The 23,852-nt window shown below is 28.9% G+C and overlaps 1 protein-coding gene across 3 annotated transcripts in view; it reads left to right on the forward strand.

Annotated features, from left to right (window-relative positions):
* The window catches only part of LOC107450915 (protein O-mannosyl-transferase Tmtc3), a 120,794-nt gene that overhangs the window by 49,237 nt on the left and 47,705 nt on the right, over positions 1 to 23,852 (forward strand). For 2 of the 3 annotated variants that reach the window (XM_087154206.1, XM_087154205.1), the window contains exon 2: positions 21,075 to 21,260. In XM_087154206.1, the coding sequence (XP_087010332.1) occupies positions 21,075 to 21,260 (186 nt within the window). Of the gene's footprint in view, positions 1 to 20,108; positions 20,240 to 21,074; positions 21,261 to 23,852 lie in introns of those variants that run through there. The other variant, XM_087154207.1, reaches the window with a different exon arrangement.

Below are 23,852 nucleotides of genomic sequence, written 5' to 3' on the forward strand. Positions count from 1 at the left end.
TCGGTGCAAGCCGGATGCGTATTCTTAGCGACCAGTTATTGGTGGGATTCGAACCCGGTTCGCCTCATTGGAAGGCGAGCGCTCTATCCCCTAAGCCATCGTGGCTCTCAAAGAACTAATTATAAATTACACAGGGAAGCGATTTTTATCTTTTTTATTTTCAGTTGCAGGAGATTCTTATAACAGATCTTGTAGATGTATTTCCGTATCGCTGGTATCAAATCTGCAATCGTTTTCTCTCTCCCTGGCTACAGAATTTTTAATGACATTTCTAGTCTATTTTTGTCGAAATGTACAAGTTTAAAAGCGTTATTTATAAATTAAAAAAAGATCTCATAAATGCTGCAACAAACTTCTAGGTGAGTTAGGTCACATTATCAAGAATAAAATTGCATTGGGTTCCATACCGGAAATGTCATCATGCGCCACTAAGGGCGCTGCCCTTTTATAAACTGTTTCTACCTGTGTTTCTGAACAAGTCATAATAGGGGAAGCGCCCCTTGTGGCGTATGACAACATTTCCTGTCATGGGATCCAATGCAATTTGAATCTTAATGATGTGCCTTAACTCCTCCAGAAGTTTATTTCAACATTTATGAGACCCTCTTTTATAAATAACGTATACCAACCAAATTGGGCAAGTTCAAAAATTTATATCAAGTATTCAAGTGCAACAATTATTCAAGTTCAAGTATCAAGTATTCAAGTACAACAAAAAGTTTGTCCTTCTGTGTTATCTGCGTTTGAGTCAGTTTCTGTATGAGTACAATACATATTATCCCAACAATTACTTGACTGACTGCTTTTATCAATCTTTAGTGAATTTTGAACCATTACACTGAGAAAAAATTCTTGCACTGTATTATAATAGCATTCTAATAATCAAAAAAAAAACATTATTTTAATTAATAAAACCAACTAATATATACGGTATTTAAACCATTTATATGGTAAGATTTCCGTTCATGTGGTAACGGTCGATCGGAAATTCTAGTATGTCATGTCTGGAAAATATAGTTCTTATTATCCCACATTTAGTAAAAAATACCAAACTGAAAAGTAAATTTAACCAAATAAACAGTTTTTAATGCCATGTTGTAAGGCATCGTCATAAAATTGCCAAATTTTATCTCATATGATTATTGTTAATTTAACCAAAAGTCATTACCAAAGCGCTTCGGTAAGAATCACCGAGTTTTTTGGTGTTCCCATAAAACCAAAAACACAGCAGATTTTACCATTTTCAGATAGTTTTGGGTATACTTTTGTTTCTCATTGTCATAACCCTTTCACCTGCGTTAAATGGCACTTGTTGTATCTTTTAGTTTCAGAAATAACGCAATTTTTATGGCAAATATTTCTTTTTACTATGCGGACGTAGGTAAAAATATTTAAAAATAGTTAATATATTATATTATGTTAGTATCTAGGTGGGAAAAAAATTTATATAGAACTTTCGAATACTTTAATGAGATCCATATTTAGCAAAAAACATTAAAACTACTGTGATATATAAAATTTAATAACAAATTTTAAATTACAACTTATGATTAAAAAAACTACATAAAAATATATAAAACCTTATAACAGCAAACCAAATGAATTGAGAAAAAAGTATGGTCAAAATTACCAGAATATGGTTACATTTTCCGTGTTTCTGGCTCTATGGGAACACCAAGAAGTTTGGTTATTTTTATCATAGCACTTATGTGGTTATCTTAGAAATATTAACAATAAAATATGTTTTTAAGCCTTGTGATGAAATTTGATAAATATGATAAAATTTTTTAACTTTATCATGATACCTTTGAGCACGTCATAAAAACCATTTATTCGGCTTAATTTACTTTTCAGTTTTTTAATTTTTACTTAATATGTTGTAATAGGAACTATAATTTTGAAAACAAGAATTTACTGCAAATCGTTACCATATGAATAGAAAATTACCAAATGAATGGTTTTAATACCTGATAATTGAATTTTATTAATCAGAATAATGGCTTTTTACCAGAAATTACATTATCATACAGTAGGGGACAGTGGGGTCAATTGTAACAGGGTACGATTGTAACAGAGCAAAAATTTCGAGTATCGAGTTCTAGATTTTGTTTCTAGGTGGCGCACATAGTGAATTTAATAAATCTACCTGTACACCCCTGCAGGCAACCATTTTTATGTACTTTTGAAAGAGTTACATCACAAAAGATATTTTCAAGCTACGTAAGTTTTTGTTTTTTTTTTTGATATTAGAATATTATATTGTAACAAAGTAATTTTGTTTAAACAAATAAAAATTATTAACCGAATATGTAAGTGGACACCTTAATTAACATTTCAATAAAAAAATTAGTTTTGTTAATTAGCTAGCATTGTTTTTAACAAATGAAGTTGAAATGGCATCTTGGGGACGATTGTAACAATAAGTAAAGGAACGATTGTAGCAACTGAAAATAAATAATCTTATGTTTGCAAACCATTACTAAACTCTTTAAGAACCACCAATAGTTTCCTATATCATTTATATTATGTTGCATGTGCATTATTTTATTTGTCACCTTTCACAGCATAAATTAAAATTTTAAAACCCTTAAAGTTAAAAGTTTAACCCTTTAGGTCTCTGCTCATTATTATTTTTACTCCTAAAATATCACTATTATTTTGATCAATAAAAAAATATATCACAACTATGATAATATGTATAATTAACTATGTTTTAGTTGAATTTATGAACTGTTAAAATTGACCCCACCCCGTAAGTGGGGACAATTGTAGCAAGTGCACAACTTTCAAAAATTGCTAATAACTAATATAATAACATTTAAAATAAGGTTTTTTTTTTCTAGTAGAGTCTACTTCACTCGTCTGTCAATGAATACTAATAATATATTGGATTTTTTGTAAGTTAAAAATAGTTAAATAAAAATTTTACGATTGACCCCACTCTCCCCTACAGCAATTTAACCAGATTTTATTTTCCTTCACGCGAAATCTTTCCCAAAAATTTAAGTTGTTTAAAAACCTATAATTTTCTCAATGATTATATGTATCTCTTAATTTACTTAACTTTAATGTACGTAATTTTTATTTTTTCAATGTTTAATGTAATTTATAAATCTAAAGACAATAATATTTTCCAGCTAACATATTTTCAGCATTATATCATTAATAAAAATCTAAATTCTATTCTATGTCTAAAAAGATTTCTAAATATATAACTTCTCTTAAAACTGCTTGAACGCATTTGTATGAGAATAAAAACCATATAAAAACAGAAAGCTTTTCGAAACAGATAGCCATTCAGATATTGATCGATGGACGAAACAGAAAGGACATGATTTAACCATTTAAAGATAAAGATTTGATTTAGAGGATTCAAGGCTTTCGATGCTAAAGAAAAATCAGATTCAAACATAGTTTTTAGCAGGTGCTTTTAACTTCTAAAAGGTAACATAAGACCTTTTCTTTACAGCTGAAATTTAAGTCTTCTTTTCTTACTAAACTTACGTTTCTAAATTTGTGAAAATATTTATAAAGTTAAGAGCATTTTTTAAGATTTAAAAAAATAAGATTTTTTGTTGTTTATCATACAAATTATATTTTCTGGGTAAAGATATTTTATTGGTTTATGTTTGTTTGAATTTTGCATTAACATGCAATTAATCGGTGCAATAAATGAGAGTAGTACATTTAAACAATTTTAATTGAACAGTTTTGACTAACAAAAAAACAGATTTCTATTTAATCTTTAATTAATAAAAAGAAATCCCATTTCTACTAAAAAAGTTAAAATGATACAGATTTTAACAGAGCATTATTATACTTAATAAAATAAACATCAAAACATTATTATCGATAATTATTAAGCTCTCGGAAAAGTTAGTTCAATGTTGTATCAAAATATCGATACCTTAAACATTATTAAGGTTCAAGTTTGCAGCAACCTATAAGTCTCAAATTTGCTTCAACCTTAATAAATTTTAATTTTGATGCAAAATAATAAGGTATAAATTTGCTTCAACCTTAATAAGGCTCAAATTTTCTGAAATTTTTATAAGTTTTAAATTTGCTGCATCAATAATAAGGTTGAAATTTTTAGCAACCTTAATAAAGTGCAAATTTTCAGCAACTTTAAGAAGGCTCTGATATGCAGCAGCTTTAATAAGGTTCAAATTTGCTGCAACTTTAATAAGTTAAAAATTTACTGCAACCATAATAGGACTCAAATATTTCTGTTACCTTTTTAAGGCCTTATTATTAGCTGCAACTTTTATAAGGCTCGAGCTTGTTCCAACCTTAAGAATGTCAGAATTTGCTGCAACCGTACAACGGCTCAATTTTTCCGCTCCCTTTATAAGACTCACATTTGATGCAACCTTAATAAGGCTCCAATTTCCTGCAACCTTTATGAGATACAAATGTGCCGTACCCTTAATAAGGCTCGAATTTGCTGCAAGTTCAATAAAGTTAAAATTTTTAGCAACCTAATTAAGGTGTTAAACTAAACCATAGTGTCATGAAATCAAGATTAAGAAGAATGATAGTATTTTTTAATTAATACTTAAATTGAACAGAAGTTTCATGTAATCAAGTTTAATAAGAACTTTAATACGGCTTAATTAATCGCAATATTAACGCTACAGCAAATTTGATTGATATTATGACTCAAATAGCTACAAAATTTTATAACAATGTAGTGAAACGGCAATTATTATCTGCGAACTGTAAGAATTAAAATGATCGTAATTTTATCATTAAGTGAAGTAGAAATTAGCGCTTACATTTAACTACCAATAGGTAGGTCTGCGTTTATTACTTCTTCCTATGGTGTATTTAGAATGTTTAACTTATCATTTCAAAGCAAACAGGAAATAAAAATTAAAACTACCGGAATATGGTAAATTTTACTGTGTTTCTACCTCTATATGAACACCAAAAAGTTCAATAATTTTTAAAGAACTGCTTTAAATGTAACTTTAATAAAGATAAATGTAAAATTGCTTTATAACATGTGATAAAATTTGGCAAATATGGACAAATGTCGTAATTTTACCAAGATATCTTAGAGCAGGGCATAAAACTATTTATTTGATTAAATTTAGCTCTCACTTTTGCACTTTTTACTAAATATGTGGTAATAAGAAATATAAATATGAAAATCAGTATTTTGGTAAACTGTTACCATATGGACTGACAAATATTAAATGAATGTTAAATTAATAATCCCAAGAAATTAAAGCGGTAAGACATTAATAACTTAATTCACTTCGAAAATATATACATAGCAAATAATTGTCGACATGTTTCAAGAGATTCAAAAATAGGCGCCCATTTTCAAGACTTGCCAGACGTCAATGAGTAGAAACAAAAGTGATTTGAAATTTTAAAAAAAACTAAAATTTGCCAACAAAAAATAGAAAACGAACTTTATTTTTCATAAAATGGGGGCCTATTTTTGAAACGCTTGAATCATGTCGAATATTATTCGCTACTAATATATTTTTGAAGTAAATAAGTTTTTAATCAGGTAATACTAAATGAATGACTTAAATATAGTATATTTTGGTTTTATTAACCAGAATTACGGTTGTTGTTTTTTTACCAGGAATGTCATTACCATTACGGTACAGTAATTTTAACGGAATTTCTCTCTCCATGCAGTTGGAACCACCCTGATAGGATGTATTATTTTGTAGTTAATTTGGTTGAATTTTAGTTAATTTTGTTTTGTTGAATTCAGTTAAATTTTAACCGAAGTCTTATAAAAAATTATAGTTTCATCATAATCATGCCTTTTGATAATGGACGGTGATAAAATTTAAAATATTTTTCTTAAAATTTAAAACCACAAAGTTTTTCAAAACTGCACAATTTGTGTAACTATTTTGATTTATTCTTAATTAATATGGACCAAGAAAAAAAATGGGCCTGGAAACCTGATATGGTCTATAACACAACAGATGGTACATGTTGTTACACGTGCCAACTACATATAAACTTAACTCAATGGCACGACAGCCCATAGAGGGCCAAGGCTTAATGTGCCCATCTCAGTTTTTTTGACCATGGGCTCTGTTATGCAGGAGCGGATGTTCCGGTCCGGGTCAGTACGTGTCCACGTCTGGAGGAAAGGGGAAAAAAAGGTCAGGTGGTCAGCCGAAAGCAGAACCTCCAGTGTTTAGTTCCCAAGCATGTTCTCCATACTCTTTTATCCACCCACTGAAGGGATGAAAGACTGAGTCAACCTTGCCCGGGCCGAGGATCGAACCCAGGACCTGTGGCACGGGAGGAACCAACTACATATACTGAATACAAAATTCTTCCTCTAGAGGAGTGCAAATATTTACGTTACATAAAGTTTTAAATACTCTCTCAATCGTATTTCGCGTAAAATAAATATCTGCAATGATTTTGCTTTATAATTCACCTCGATGAAAGAAACTATTCAACTGAAATTTATAATTAAATTTTTGAGTGAAAAAAACATGTAAAAAATCTTCGTCAACATGTTTAAAAGAAACATTCAGTCCGTAAGACGAAGAAACTTAAATCTCATTTTACATTTCTTAATTCATATTCAAACTACTATACGTTACTTCAATGTTTAATCCTTTACATATTGTAATTTTAAATTATAAAATAAATCCTTTTTTACATTTGTTCGATTATTTAAAAGAAGAAAAACATATTTTATTTAAATGCATGCTTTCTTTAACTTAATTCCATAAAATTGAAAATAAATACTCATTTTTAATCATATGCATAATTTCAAGTAAGACTTCGTATACAAAATCAATTACTTAAAGTAACTAATACTTTAAAAATGCTTTAGAAAAGCTCTTTTTAAAATTAAACAGATTTTATTAGAAATTCACTTTCACTGATATCGAAAATCAAATTCATATTTTGTTAAGTGCTTTTTTTAGTGCCTACCAAAAAGAATTTCAAAACTTAAAATTTAAATGTTTCTATGGTTTTATTTTTCCTTCAGAAAGCATATTGTGAATTTCGAAAATAAATGTGATTGAAATATTTTTTTTTTGGTTGTGCGTATTGAAATCATAATTTAAAAATGAATTCATATCGTTTTCACAAAACTACGTAAGCAGTAAATTTAATCATTTCTCGTACATACCTCAACAGAAATTGAATACATTAAAAAAATCTGAAAAAAGTTATAAGAGGATATTTTTACTCAGCATGTTTTAAAATAATTTTAACTTCAATGAGTGGACTTAATAGAAATTCTAATTAAACTTTCACAAGCATGCGTTGTTTTGAATTTAATTTATAAACAAATGTAAATAGTTTCAGAATTTCAAATTAAACTTTTACAAAAATACGTAGTTTTGAATTTAATTTATAAACAAATATAAATAGTTTTATTTGAACTTTAACGTATGTTCATATTTTATTAATGGTCGTTAAATAAAATAAAAACATTTATTTAATTTAAAATAATTAAATCAATTTCTTATATAACTTATATGGACTTAGGTTTAATAACTATCTATAGTACACTAAAATTCTTCGAAATATGATTATAATTTAGTTGTAAATGATTATGATTATATATGATTATGATTATAATTTAGTAAAAAATTTCATTAGCTTAAATAAAGGAGAGAACAGTCCACAAATTTCAAGCATTTAAAGCATCAGCTCATCTTGATGTTCCGGAATCTTGTTCCAATCATATGCTAATTTCAAATTTGCTGCGATTTTGCAACAATTACTCATGGATGTTAGGTCAAATTTAACCCATTTTTTTTGCAGCGCCCTCTATGTCAATTTTGAAAATGGCGAAAAACGTCAATTGGAAGAAAAGCCATAGGTTTGTGAAAATGGAAAGAGTTTGTGGTCTTATTTTTTAATCTTTTAAAAGTTACATACGCTGCATTATCAGAGATCATAAAAAATTAGAAAAAATTGTGCTATTCATTGATTTTTATAATTTTTCTTTAGGTGGTAAAACGTTTTAAATTTTTCAAAGACAAAATGTTGTTCCACTTAATTAGTAAGTTATTCTCCCATCCTAAAGTGCAGATAATACTTTAGGGGGAGGTAGTTTATATAGTTTAAAATAATATCGTTGTTTCAAATGTGTGGTACAAAATCTCTTTTTTTCTTATTAGCATATTTTTTTTATTAGTTTAAAAGCATGGGAAAACAGAGTTAACGTCAACAATTCTTCACGATCCCTTCACTTAGCGTGGAATAATATCTGCCCAGGTTTGCTTCATTTGGCCACCGTTGTTCCTCTTGGCTATCGTGGTTTTTTCTTGTTTTGTTTTTCTCTTTTAGTTTATTTTTCATTCTTTCCAACACCGTGTTTCTTTTTTCAAATGTATCTCATTTTACTAAATCACATGCTGGTGAGTGCCTTGTTTTAAGCGCTCGAAACGTGTGCCCACCTTAATTTTTGAAGACAGTGAAAATTTTCCATTGACGAGTAGAAATGGAGAGAAAATATTATTAATTTGTATAAAAATGCGTTTTTAAATGCACCAGAAATAACTAATAACCAAAAATATTTCGAATTACAAATTTCGATTTTTTTTTCTGTAAGAACTTAATAATTTAAATTTTAAACGTTATTAAACCCTGATATTTTGAAAACTTGATGCAACAATAGTTAAGTGAATGCTGAATTATACTATTTCACAAGCTTCATTTTCTTTCATCATAATATAATTCAATTTAAGAGAAAATGTGGTTTACATATTTTTGTCATAGTCTTACTTTTAACAATTTGATTTGAACTCAAAACATTTTTCAACAGTAAGGGCCATTTTGTAACATTTAATCACTGTGATTTACATAAAATAAACAAAATATTTGTTTACAAACTATTCATCTTAATATATTATCCTAATCCCAATATAATACCCTTAAATTAAATTATATTTCGTTGGCTTATAAGTAAAACACATGAAATCGATGATTGAAGTTTGGAAATAATTGAAAATATTTTTTTATTCTTTTTAAAATATAAATATCATAAATTTGTGTTAAGCAACAATAGAACTTTACAAATTTAACCAGTCTAACACATATTTTAAAAAGAAAAAAATCAAAAAAACTTAAAACTAGAAAATCTAGGCAAAATATGATTGCCTCTTAAACCTACAATTTCATAATATATTATTTAAATATTGTTATTTACTTCACTTTTTTTAATACGAGTTTTTTAGAAAATTTTTAATTTTACGAAGTACAAAAGCATTAAAAATTTACATCTATTTTTCACGAAATTTTCTTTAATTTCAGTCAAGAATTATTTCTTAAAAAAAATTAGATATTTTTAATATATTTTTCTTAAGTTAAAATTAAGATATTTTTCTTCAAATATTAGAAAAATTTAATTTAATATTCATGAAATAAATAGATATTAATGAGATAAAAAAAACTGAATTATTAATGAAAAATAAAAACAAAAATAGTAATTTTGGAGTGCTAAGTAAAAACTATTTTTAAAAAAGGTTTCTGTTTACTATTGTCATTCATATAATTTAAACTTTTTAATTAAACAAAAAAGTAGGATCTGATTCCATGAAAGAAGGAGCAAAACATCTTACTTTCTGTACATCATAAAATAAATAAATCCCGGTTTTAATAGCACATTCCATACTCACGAGCCTCATGTTTTATGCATTTTTCAGTGGATGCAAAATTAGATTATTTTCATGACTTCTCACATAAATCGAGCTTAATATAGTCTTATATCGATTTCGCAATTAATATCGATATTTGAACGAGGAAATTGCCGTATAACATGCAGTGATGGGTCTTTTCTCCATGCTAGTGGAAATCTAAATTGCGATTTTCTAACCCAAGGCGACTAATCACGTCAATACTGGAAGCGTTTCAAGCAACATATCGATATATTTACCTTACCTTTTATCGATTTTGGGTTATGATGCAGTAAAAATGATAAGGGAAATGTTGGAGATTATGACGTGAGAATGATAATTTTATGAAGCATTTTATGATGCGTTTTATGAAGAATAAATATTACAAAAAACGAAACAATCGATAAATATTTAATGCAACAAGCTTTATATTTTAGTTTTTTAACTTTATTAGAAAACTTTCATTTCTAATTTACATGCTTTTTACGAAATCAGCTTATATATATACATGTTAGAGATTGTAATATGTTGTTATAGTTGGTGTCACGTGACTGTGACTGCTGCTGCTTTCATTTAATTTTTTTTGGTTCACTTTGATTTTTATGATGGCAACCTTCTTGAAATGTTTTGTGTTGGTTATTTTGTGTTCGAATTAGTTAGGTTTTGCAAATATCACTAAATTTAGATTGCTTTAGAATTAATAAATGTTTGTTAAGTTTTAATTCGTATCTGTTTATTCATCTGTAGAACTTGTAGTTCATTTGAATACCACTAAAAGGCGTCCGCAACATTTATTTGCTTGCTGCTATTTACAATATATATTTACAAATATGAAAAAAAGGATGAAATATTTTTTTTTTAAAAAAAACGGGGGGAAAAAGGATATAATCTTTTCATCAGCCCACACGATTATATCCGCAAAAAAGAGTGCTTTCTGATATTGTATCAATATAGCCAAACCAAATTTATATAAATACAATAGTGTGAGGAGCACTCAAAAAAAAATTTTACAAAAATTTCAGCAAATAAAATAGAACACAATAAGTAAAAATAACACGTAAAAACAGAAAATAAGATAAAAGAAAAAGAAAAAACAGTATAAAACAAAAACTATAAAGCGAGTAGCGAAATCAGATGTACTTACATGAACGGGAAATTTTTCAAGAATCATTTAAAAATATTTTCGCAACAAGATTGCCAGATTACAAAATATGAAAACAAAAACGCAAATTGACTGTAACACAAAAACGCAAATTGACTGTAACTAGAGGGGTTTTGTTTTAAAGTGCCGTTCTTACTGCATTGGTGAAGTGATTTGTTATGCTGTGCATTGATTTGTTAGTTACCAAGGATGGGTCCGAAATGAATGTGCGCAAGGTAATATTATACTGGATAATTTAAAAAAGTTGACCATAAATAATTTTGGAAAATAAATATTTATTTAAGAAAAAATATAAAATAGAAAAGACAAACATAAATTGCCATTTATATCAATATATATATATATATATATATATATATATATATATATATATATATATATATATATATATATATATATATATATATATATATATATATATATATATATATATATATATATATATATATATATATATATATATATATATATATATATATATATATATATATATATATATATATATATATATATATATATATATATATATATATATATATATATATATATATATATATATATATATATTTATATATAGATATATATATAGATAGATAGATAGATAGATAGATAGATAGATAGATAGATAGATAGATAGATAGATAGATAGATAGATAGATAGATAGATAGATATAGATAGATATTTTTATTATCTTATATTATTTCCATTTTATTTAATTACCATTTTTATATTACTCGAAAACCTTGGAGACAAAATTTTCAAATTTTCTTAATTTAGAAATCGTTTATTTGGAACGAAGGAATCTTTTGTTAGAACTTCTAATATCAAATTAATTTTTCTACAAACTTCTACCCATGAAGTGCAAAATTCTGATTTAAAATACGGAAACATGTCTTTGAAAAATTGTTTCTTGAAAAATATTACTTCAAAAAGTTTCCAAAAATGTTATTAAATTTCTGAAACGTTTAAATGACCTTTTATTCACAATCATTACGAAAATCTTACAGTTACATTTCTGAAACGTATCACGACAACCACAGAACATTCCATTTATATCAATAACAATTCAAAACTGTAGATATTAGAAGACAGCGAATTGCAACTCCAGTCTCTTAAAAGCACATATATCACTTTTATAAGTATAAAAGTTAAAGGAACTCGAAATAGTTCAAAAATTCTTCTTTAATCTCAATGGCAGAATGGGAACATTTATCTTCAGTTAAATCCCAAAACTTTCTCTCTTTTTTTATTTTTGTTTTTATCTACAGTAGTCTGATCAAAAGTTGAAAAAATACATGGACTTCATCGCTACGCATCGTAACATTCCATGTCGTAGAAGTTACGATCCAATCTCTTGCTCGTGACGTCACAAAATCTAAGGCTATGGACCAATGCAACATTTCTGCCTTTCCCATTAAAACTTTTCCCAACGACTTCCAGCTTTGCCTCAGCTCTTAAAATGAGGATTCAGATTTATGGCCCCTCTTTTGGCGAACTTGGCTCTGCTTGAGTCGCTTTAGAAATATTTCACCATTTGAGTCTCGGCTTTCTTCGTTTGTTTTAGAGAATAGTACCTGATATATTAAACATGATGAAATTTAGAGAAAATGTTTTTTTTTATCGTGTTGAACTCGATTGAAAAATACTGGCAATTAATTTGATTTTGAGAGTTAATAATTCAGAATTCGTTTGTAAAATATAAAAAATTGTTTGATTATAATTAGAAAAATATTTCATTTATTGAAATACTTCTTTAATTTTACACTGTAAAAACTGTGGAGTGATATAACTCCAAATGTGTTGTTGAACAAAACAAAAAATTGTGTGGATGAACACTTTATTTCGAATTAACACCAAATGGAGCTTTCATATACAATTTGAAGTGTGAAGTTAAACTTAGAATGGGAAAAGTTTACACCAAGCTCACACGCATTCACACCAAACTTGCGTTATTTTCGTTGCCGAAAAAACCAATGTTGTCACACTTCATTGTGTGAACCACAATGTTGTCACACTTTGTTGAACAACACTCAAACACTTCATGTTTGAGTATTGTTCAACACTCAAACATTCTTCATATTTGAGTGTTGATTGTTTACAATCTATTACAATTTAGCATAAGTTTATTGTCTTTTATTTTGCAATACACGGTAACAAATATCTCCTTTAAAATATGTTTTTAGTTGTGCAATAAGGTTATTTATATATTAGTTTTTAAATCTCTGTGAACTATATTAGATAATTTTATAATGTATGATTTATATCCAATTTAATTATGTTAAGCCTAATTCGAATTCGTCTTAATATTCTCTCTGGGCTACGCGTATTTTTTATTTACAAACTTATTTTATTTTAAGAATTAGTGTATATATGAATCCTAAACTGACTGTTCTTACTTTAAATTGTATCGTAAAAATAACTTTACTGACTCTGATGTGTATCGTATCTTACTGTAATTCTAAATTTTAGGGTTACGGAATATCAAAAATGGCGGAACCTACTTTATACCTAGTAAAGTAAATAAATATTTTTGATGATTCCCCTCACCAGGAATTATCCTTGAAATTTTGGTGTAACGTAGTTGCTTCCTATTTCTATGTTATTGTACACCAAAATTTTTGACAGTGTAGTACTATAATATGATAATTTGATTTCTTGTTAAACTATTACGAAAAACCTTACCTGAATAATACCTTAAGCGTAAACCATAATGTGGTACAAATTTGATGCACGTTGATGCACGTAGGATGTTACGTTGAGTCATAGTATAGTGTAAAATAATTTCAAAATTACTATAATATAATTCACTAAGCACCATATTACTTCTTCTTTTTTCTTCTTGGGCACTACTTTTCGTTTAAGGTCGTTTCAGTCAGTTTATCCCATCTAGATCTATTCGATGCTGATATATTCTGATCTTGTTCTAGGTCTTCCTCTTTTTCTTTTTCCCTCTGGTGTTTGGAAGCATCAACAGAATTTAAATCGCTATATCGAAATACATGTCCCAGCCACCTTATTTGAGAAACCTTGATCATTTTTACTATGTTAGGTTATTTCTATTTTGATTGTAATTCATAGTTGTACGAATTCTTCAGGTTCCGTTTTCTCTTACTGCACCAAAAAATTTTCTCAATATTTTTCTCTCGGTACACTCCAAGTTCTCAAACATGTGCGTGATATGTAACCAAGTAAAATTATCAGGTTGTTCTTTTTAAAAGAATGGTTTCATCAATAAAACAAAACATAATATATAAATATTGTGCATTGTTACCCCTGATTTAATAATATCAGAGAAAACTATATTAACAGATTGAAAATAAATATTTTTGCGTGAAACTTGCAAAACTTATTAAGGAATAGAGATACATTATATATTTTTAAAATTATTTTTATGGATGAAATACTTTAAAAGTAGCTAAAAATGATGGTCGTATTTTAAATTCCAAGAAAACGATGTTACGAACGTAAAATAAGGCTAGGCATTGTTTAAACCCATCGCCATGTTTTTTAATTTCGTACAATTGCAGATTGGTTGTTTAAATCACCCAGTACGATAAACTGAACGCTTTTGCCAGCAAATATATTTGTTTCGCAACTACCTGCTAAAAACTACTAATTCTCTAGCATGTTTCTTAGTACAGAGGAAGTTGCATAGCATAAGTTTATTTTATAAATTTGAAAACTTTATAAAACACGTGACTTCATTCCAGTTATTGAATGAGTAACAATAGAGGAAAATGTCATATGGATTACTAAGGAAATTTTGAATAGGAATTGGAAATTTAAAACAGAAGTGATACAGAAATAAATGTTTCAATTTTACTATTTTGCAAAGAAAATCGAAAATGAAATTGAGAAATAATATTAGAGAAAGGAAAAAACGAAAAAAAGCAGTAAAATTTTTAAATTAAATTCAAGAATTAATAGAATTTAAATTTAAACAAAGGGCAGTTTTTTAAATTTTAATGCGAGTAAAATATTTTAAACGCATCATTTGCACTTTTCTAAAACGAAATTCAAATGATTTTATTTCAAATGTGAGGCATGAGATTGATTTGTGTATTGATCAAAAATTTTTTTTGCAAATATATATCTTTGCTTGCAATATTTTCACACAAAATATAAGCACATAAAAACAATTTCATTCATATTCGTAAAAAAATGTGTAAATTATTTAATTTATTAATCTTTTATACTAAGTCTATGTAAAATAGTACTTTAAAATGGCAGTTTGAAACTCCCACTTTAAGCGGAATTACCGATTAAGAAAGAAATTAGAAATATCTCAACTTTTCAGAAAAATATTTTTGGTATACACAGTAATTCCTGATCGAAGTATGCTAAAAAGTATTGGCACTTAGGATGCATCAACCATAAAATATTATACCTAAATTTTTACTGCAATATTTGTTTAATTAGAGTAATATTTGTTTACATACTAATCTGCTCATATATAAACAAAAAAAATTTTAAAAAACTAAAAATTCCATTCTTTCTTCCTCCCTTCAATTCTTATCCAACATTATTCCTTTACATATGTCTTATTTATTTATTTATTTATTTATTTATTTATTTTTATTTATATATTTACCTTTTTTATAGGTAATTTAATCTACTTAAAATTTTTCTCCTTACATTACAAACAATAAGATTGAGCCTTTCAAAAATAAAAAAAAACCTCTCTCAAAACGATAAAACTTTAAGAAGAATTATAAAAGTTTCACAAACTTTCTTTAAAAAAACAAAACTCTGTCTTAAAAATTTAAGAACGACTTAAAAAAAAACACTCTATAACCAAATATCCATTCTTTTTTGCTACTTTTTAAAAAGAACTTTTTTTTTCTAGAATAGGCAACATAACCGGAATACTGAAGCAAGAAAGAGCAATCAACGCAAAAATGTGATTCGCTCAGATCCTAACGAAGTTTTCGAATTCCCTCCCTCCTTTTCCGTCTAACGACCTGTTAGAAGATCTAAAAAGAATTACCAAACGTCAAAGAGCCTAGCCTCAATCTTCCTTTCTTCATCTTTCTTTCTTTCTTTCTTCTAAGGCATTAGGTTTCCAAGGCCGAGATTTGGCCGGTGATAAGTGATCTTCCGGAAACTCAAGATGCTGTTAACTATTAGTTGATTATATCCTGCTCTTGAGCTTCTTTGATGGGATCAGAATGGCTCCAGCTCCATCACCATGATGCAAAAAAAAAATAATCCCTGTCTTTTGTTTTGGTAAATAGGCTAAAAATAGAAAATTAATGCCTTAGTGGATAAAAAGTGTTGCTTATTAAGTAAAGTGAATTATTTTTCTGAAAGTTTGCTTTTTTATAAGAAAATAAGACAAAAGATAATTTAGGTTATCGTGTACGTTTTTAATGTTATAATTCGATTTTCCGTACACTGTAAAAAAAATGGATACTCAAATATCGCGAAACTTACTATGTTTCTGACGAAACCGTTTCTTGATATATGCTCCAAATAAAAATTTCGTAAAAATGACGAAATAACTATTGTCACTCATTCGAGGAAACGAATATCGTCCAAATTGAAGAAGTATTTCGTCATATCATTTCTTTTCAAAACAAACTGTAACAAACTATTCTAATAATCACTTTAACATGGGCACCATATAGGTAGCATATCACAACAAGGACAGATAAAACAGAGAGATAAATAACACCCATGCCGGAAGCCGAGATTCGAACCCCGGATACCCCTAGCACGAGGCCACCTCCTTGACTACCATACAAACTAGTAAGCTTAATTGTTCACTTTATTTTCGATTGTGTAATCTTTATTTTGGTTTCGTCATTCTAACTAATCTACGATGAGATTCCGAGTCGAGGAAACATTTTCGTCACATATTTGAGAGTATTCGTGTTTCATCGCAAATCACGTGATTTCGCTACAAAATGATTCTCAAAATTATTACGATTAATAATTAAGCACATTATTACTCAATATTATTACTCAAAATGATTAAGCACAAAGATTGCCAAATCGTCAAAAGTGACAGTTTTGTTTCTGGAAGTGTATTTTTAATAAATACAATATTTTGAGTTTCAATTAAATTTAGGTGCGTTTGAAATAAGGAATACGCAACTTACTTAATTATTATCGATGAAGAATCAATTCATGCAGCGGATTTATGGCATCTTTGAAGTTTATCTCTTAAACCATGTGATTTTGAGCCATATTGAGAAATAAAAAATATTCTCTGAATCATAAGAACTTTCAGAGAAAGACTTTTTGCACTAAAATAATGTGAATTTAAATTTTAAAAGAAAAACAGCAAAACCTCTCCCATGGTTGAATTGTAACCGTATTTATGATTAGCCCTGCTTTCATAGTTTGTGAACCCATAGTTCTTTTTATCGAAAGTATTTTATATTAGCTGTTTAATCAGAAATTCCTACACGGTAAATTATGATTTCAATTATGGATCAAACTAATATAAAAAGTTCCGGCACTCAGGGCGCAGGAACTTTTTACTGTAAAATCATTTCTACCATAACATGTTTCGAAACAAAAAAAATCTGATATACCGTAATTTTTACAGTAATAATTACCGTAAAATCATTGAGACACTCTAATTAAATAAATCTTGCAATAAAAATTACGTTATATTATTTTTCCAGTAAAAATGGATTTCGCAGAAAAAATGGATTTTACTGTTGATGCTTCCAAAGTGCCGGTACTTCATTCCGAAATTTGATCAGGAATTTTTTGCAATACAGGCACAACAAATGACCACGTCTGGAATTTAAACTTTAAGATACATACATATTATTTCTAAAATATGTTTTATTAGCTTGTTTCAAATGATAATTTCAAAAATTGACCATTCTATTGTTTCATGTTTATTTCAATTATTTTATAACAAAATGTAATAAATAAAGTAATTCAAGCAATTGACACAGATAGATACTAACTACAGAAAAACTAATGATTTAATTCTTAAAATAATAATTCAAAAACAAAATTGTGTTAAATAAAGTCAATTCCTATGGTTTTTACATGAAGTCTTCATAAAATTCAGTATTCAACAAATAAAACTAGAAAACATAATTTCCCTTCTTTAAATCCCCTTAAAAAATTTACATTTCTTTCAGCACTTCTTCTTTACAGACAGCAAAACTGTAACAATTCAGAAGAATAGCTACTTACTCAATTGTTATCAAAACTTTAAAAAAAAAACTGTTAAACTGCATGACGATTTATCTTTTTTCAATCTTTAAATACTCTTTACGCAAACTGTGAAGTTATAATAGTTATGAAGAATAACTAATTCAATTGTTATCAAAGCTTTTTTTAAAAAAAAAAAACTATTAGTATGCATGATTATCCACCTCTAATTTAAAATCCCAGAGGAAGCTGTACATTTTTCAAAATATTCTCCATTTTTCCAAACTCTCGTAATAATAACCTAATCTAAATTACGAATCAGAACAAAAAGAACCGACGAAATTGGAATAGTAACTATGTCTCCATACTGAAGAAAAAAGCTTCAACTCTAATGATTCACGTATAAGATAATCATTTCGTTTCTCTAAAATTTTCTAAAATTACTCCAAAAGAAAAATCACGAACAGCACTAAACGCGAAAATCTTGTTCTAGTTTTCTCAGTTTCCGAAACTACAGTTACAAATGAACTGTGAGAATGCATCCGTAAATTAGGGGTTTCTTTCGCATTTTACTTGTAATTATGCCATTTTCCTGTTTGGAAACACAAACTACGCTCATCAACTGTGTTTACGGAGAAAACTTGGTGCATTAAACTCTCATCTGAAATCGCGCCGAATAGTTTGAGAACAATTGCTTTCTAAAACCAGTAATTTTGCATTCAAATTGCCATTGTTTCAGGGAGGGTAATAAATTATTGGCATGTGTGGTGGGGGTTGGCACGATTCTTAAGGGATACAACTCCGATTAAACAGAGAGCGTAAAGCAATGTGTTTTTGAACTAAAATTTGATATAATCATTAAGATATTTGCTTGGAATACTGCATACATTGAAGCTACTAAATTCTTCATTTGTTTGAAATCTATTTTCTTAAATATTTAGCAAGTTTTTAAATCATTAATAACTCTGATTTCTTCTTTAGTCTGTAATACACAGTATTCGCAAGCTAGCTTATTTTCGTGATATTTACTAAAAATTTAAAACTAACGTATTTATAATAAAACAATTCCAACAAATATGCAATTAGGGAGGATTTTGCAACTTTTGCTTTCATCTTGCATATGCCTCGCATACTTTCGAGAACAAAATTCTCATTTTTAACGATTCAGTGAAACTTTAGTTCTATTTCATTATTTTTTTCCATCGTTTTCTCACGAAATCAAGCTATTTTTGGCGAAATGGTAACTCCTAAATACTTGACGAAATTGTTTCCTCACTTATACGCATTTTTTCAGGGCTTTTTGGGAGTTAATTCATTTCTCTCACGTTTAGTCTCACTCGTTAGGCAACTATTGCTTCAAAAAGAAGATTTGACTGTAAACTTGAATTCTATTTCATTATTTTTTCCATCGTTTTCTCACGAAATCACGCTATTTTTGACGAAATGGTAACTCCTAAATATTTGACGAAATTGTTTCCTCACTTATATGTATTATTTCAGGACTTTTTGGGAGTCAATTCATTTCTCTCACGTTCAGTCTCACTCGTTAGGTAAATATTGCTGTAAAATGAAGATTTGACTGTAACAAACAATCTTTATAGTAAATTATACTGAGAAAAACCTACAAATTAACGTCAAATTAAGGCCATGGTGGAGCATTTTTCATTTGATATAGCATTTTGACTCGTTTTTCACCATTCAATATTCTTTACCTGATTTTGAAACAATTTGCGCAATATATTGAGATGGTACAAGTTTTAGTTCACTTGATAGTCCAAAACACTCTATACAACCATGGCCAAGTCCCATTTGTCAGGATTCTTATCTTTTGACAGCCATGGCAGGAATGCCACGTAATTTTGACCCCGGATAGACGACGTGAACAGCGTCTGAGTTCGAATTCCTCTTCCCAAACTTCCACACCCCAGCCAACGAGAGGAATTTCAGCCACTACAGATTTAAAGTGCACCTTAGCGCGTAATCACGCAGGTTGCTCAATCGGCACCCTGGATCGAACTCACAACCTCCCTCTCATTACCAGCGCAGTGAAAGATGCAGTTAATACACTACTAGAACTACTATTAACTGTTTTGTTTTCAGTCTAAATACTTGCCTCATATTAAGATGATCTCCGATACCAGGAAAGAGGGCCAACCAGTTATATTACGTAACGAACTCTTAAGGAGGAGAAAAACCTCACGCTTTTGAACCGATTTTTGTTTATATTAAGAGCAGAGATGAGGCCTGGAGGAGGAAAATATTTATGTTTTGGCTTTTAGCTCAGTTAACTGCTTCCATTAAGGCGTTACTAGGGCAACTGTTTTCCAGGTTTGATTCTAGGCAATAACTGAGTTGTCACACACAGTTTTTATTTTAGTTATATTTCTTGTGTTAATCGATATGTTTCATTTTTTTTTTAATTTAATGATTATGACGATATCCATATCATCAAACAGCCGACCGGCCTGTGTAGGGGGCAGGGAACTGTCCTTGCATCAGAAAGGTTCTGTGTTCGAATTCCGGGCAAGGCATGAATATTCTTTCCTTCTCTGTACTATCTGTCCTCACTGTGGGAGTGACGTTGGCCCACCTAATATGGTGCCCCTGAAAGAGAGGCCAACAAAATCGCCCTGTATATGCCTGAATTAATGGATGTTAACACAGGTGGGCATTGGAAAAAAAAATATCATCAAGCAAATACGGATTACAGTTCCTCACTTTGACGACTTATTCACTCGGAAAATTACCCAAAACATAGTTTCATCAAAATGAAGAAAATTTTTAAAAAATTTTGTATTCATTTTTATGTTTCGACTGGAGCTCACATAGAAGCTTTGATGTAAAACGAAAATAATTAAAGCAAAGGAATAACTAAATTACATTCTGGCATTGCATTAGTCACAAAACCTTTTAGTGACATTTTGAATCAGAAAATAATTTTTTTAAAAAAAGATTATAAGTCTAGCATTTTTCTGAACTTTAAAAAGAAATTTCATCAATCTTTTGAAATTGTTTAATTTATAAGGAAAGATAATTACCAGATTTGAGCTTGTTTTGCAGGTTTTGTTCTTGTTGTAAACTTTGAAATAATTGTTGTTTAAATTTTTTAAATATGATCATATTTTTTATTTGTATCCACACTATATTAAATATCGATTTACAGGTAAAATGTCTGCCTTGGAGTTCGTTGTTTATTGCCCTCTCTTCTTTTCTTTGCTACATCAACAGCTTGAACTGTGGCTTAGTTTTTGATGATCGGCCAGCAATCATTGAAAACATGGATCTTCGTCCAAAAGCACCTTGGTTAAATATTTTCCTGAATGACTTTTGGGGTACTCCTATGCATAAAGTAAGTTATTAAATTGTGCAATCAAAAAAAAAAGTTTTTAAGAAATCACACAAATGCTAAAATTACTTTCAAAGATTTACACTTCTTTCCAAAGTAACTGAATTTTCATTACTTCTGAAATTTAACTAAATTTTACTTTACTAAACTTTCCTTATAAAAATATATACAATTGAACCCCGATTTTACGTTTTCTGTCAGACTACCGTTAAAAAAAGCACAAAGCATAACGTAAAATCAGGGTAGAAAAAAAAAATATTATATTTCTCAAAAATTGACATTCACGTGATGAACTATTGGAAAAATAAGTAATCTTTAAATATTTTTTATTTTTGGATACAATTATAAAAATATTTTATCAATACTTACTATTGCGATTGTGTGAAAGTAACCCGCCCTATAAACGGGTTTGTGGTTGTATGACGTGGGAGACGCTATTCCACCGCCGTGGCTTAGCCATAGGTGCTCACTGGGTAACGATAAGAGAGTAGCAATTCTGGCATTTCTGAGGTCAATGGGAAATAGACCCATGTGCCCGCCATTAACCAAAAAAATATATATATATACTTACTATTGTTTGCATATTTGCCTTGAGGTTTACATCTGCAAATATTTCAAAGTTTTCATGTTTTCAAACTCTTGATCAGTTGTAGGTATATCCTCCAATATTTTTCTCTCATCTTCATCATTTTCATCATTATCACCTAGAGCAGGTATTAAATCAGATATTGAAAGAATTGAAAAATAATTGGATGCGGTTTGCGTCATCGCCTTCGGAAGATCTTCAAACATGCAATTTCGTTTCCGAAAGGCCTATATTCCAGTGAGATTCCAAGAAGCAATTAAGACGGAGAAGCATTGTTATACCCATTTGTAATTCATTTTAGTCGACACTGTCCAACGCTCCCGAAATCTAATTCAGAGCTTACAGAACATTTAATTTTACTTTAGAAGCATCTTGCAGGTCACCGGAATCAAGAAAAAGAAATGGTTACCTAATCAGTTGTTTAGTGTAACGTTTTTTATGATTGGATTATTCCAAGATTCAAAGGTTGAAGTTTGCCGGAAAAAATTCCACTCTTAAAATTTACAATTCAAGCTGCCATATTTCCTTTAATCTCACTTCCTGTGCTTTGCCGATCCCACCACACTTCTGAATTTGACTCGAGGAGGAAATATACTATCACATACAAAAGAACAATAATATAGAATAGAAAGTAAGCCAGAAAGGCTAAAAACATCTAATAAACAAATCTCTCTTAAAAAAGAAACATTTAAAAAAAACGTTTGAGTAATAAATTATTTTGATCTGTTAGAAAAACGCATAAAGCGGGATTTTATTAAAAAAGGGTAACGTAAAATTCGCGATAATTTTACATGATCGATATAGGCAATTTTCACGGACCAGAAGATAATGACGTAAAAAGCGGGAAAACGTACAAAACAGATAACGTAAAACTGAGGTTCCACTGCATTTCCCTAACAAAAACTATCAGTCCCACAGCAAGGCATAATTCCCAGTAGATCACCGAAATCAGACATCACTGACTGTGATCAGTGAGCGATCAGATTTGTTGAGCCTACGAAGGGACAGAAGGTGCGCAGTATTGGTCCTTGTTAAACTGTTCTACCGTAAAGTGCTAGACTTTAAGCACTAGTCGTCGGGCAACAAAAGCAGGGTAGCTACCCTTTCTGCAGAGGGTCAAAATTGTGATGGCTTGTCTTCAAATCATTTTCAGGAATGTTTCCCAGATCGTCGCCAATAGTCCATTGTGCAGCCTAGTGGGGAGTGAATAAACTACCATTACAACAACAAAAATTACCATCCTTTTTCTGCACAGAAATAGTAGGCATTAAAATAACTTCCGGATGTTTATGTAACTATTTTCAAAGGAATTCATGCCCACCTGCTATTTTGAAGATTTTATTATTTAAATAATATGAATGAAAAATAAATAACTATCTATAGTTAATTGCATTAATTATATCACTGATAATAATTTTAAAATATCATTCATTTTTCATTTTGTTATTATGATTATTTATTGATATATTTTATTTTATAATTCTTCATCTTAAAGTTTCTGAGATAATTATCATTTTCTCATTTATTTTCTTCTTATAAGAATAATGCATAGTTCATCACAAATTTTTATAGAATTTTACCCCCACTGTATTATTGAAATGTGTAACTTTTTTTAATCTATAGAAAACTCAAAAGGTATGAACCCAATTAATTTTAATTGCGAAAAGCAGGTGCTCGTAATAATTTTGGAAAAAATACACTTCAACTTACAAATTTTAATATTGCATAATATATTATAATAGAAAATTTTGTCTAAAAGTATTTTCTTTTGAAGCTGTTTGCTCTAGCTGAACTTTGCATGCTTATCTCGGGCATTATTTGTGTTGACATTTTTTAAAATACAAATGACGAATTTTCGCCATTTAGTAACTAATGATTGTCTTTGAAATCACGCAATTTCGTCATGTGGACGGTTTTTGTTCACATAAAAGAGAAGTTTTATTCGTTTTCATCATTTCTTAATAATTTTGAATAATCTAGCTCAGTAATTTTTTTCTAGATCTTTGTAT

This window comes from Parasteatoda tepidariorum, chromosome 10 (assembly GCF_982258835.1).
Source record: "Parasteatoda tepidariorum strain Cologne lab strain chromosome 10, Ptep-v5.0, whole genome shotgun sequence".
NCBI classification, from domain to species: domain Eukaryota; kingdom Metazoa; phylum Arthropoda; class Arachnida; order Araneae; family Theridiidae; genus Parasteatoda; species Parasteatoda tepidariorum.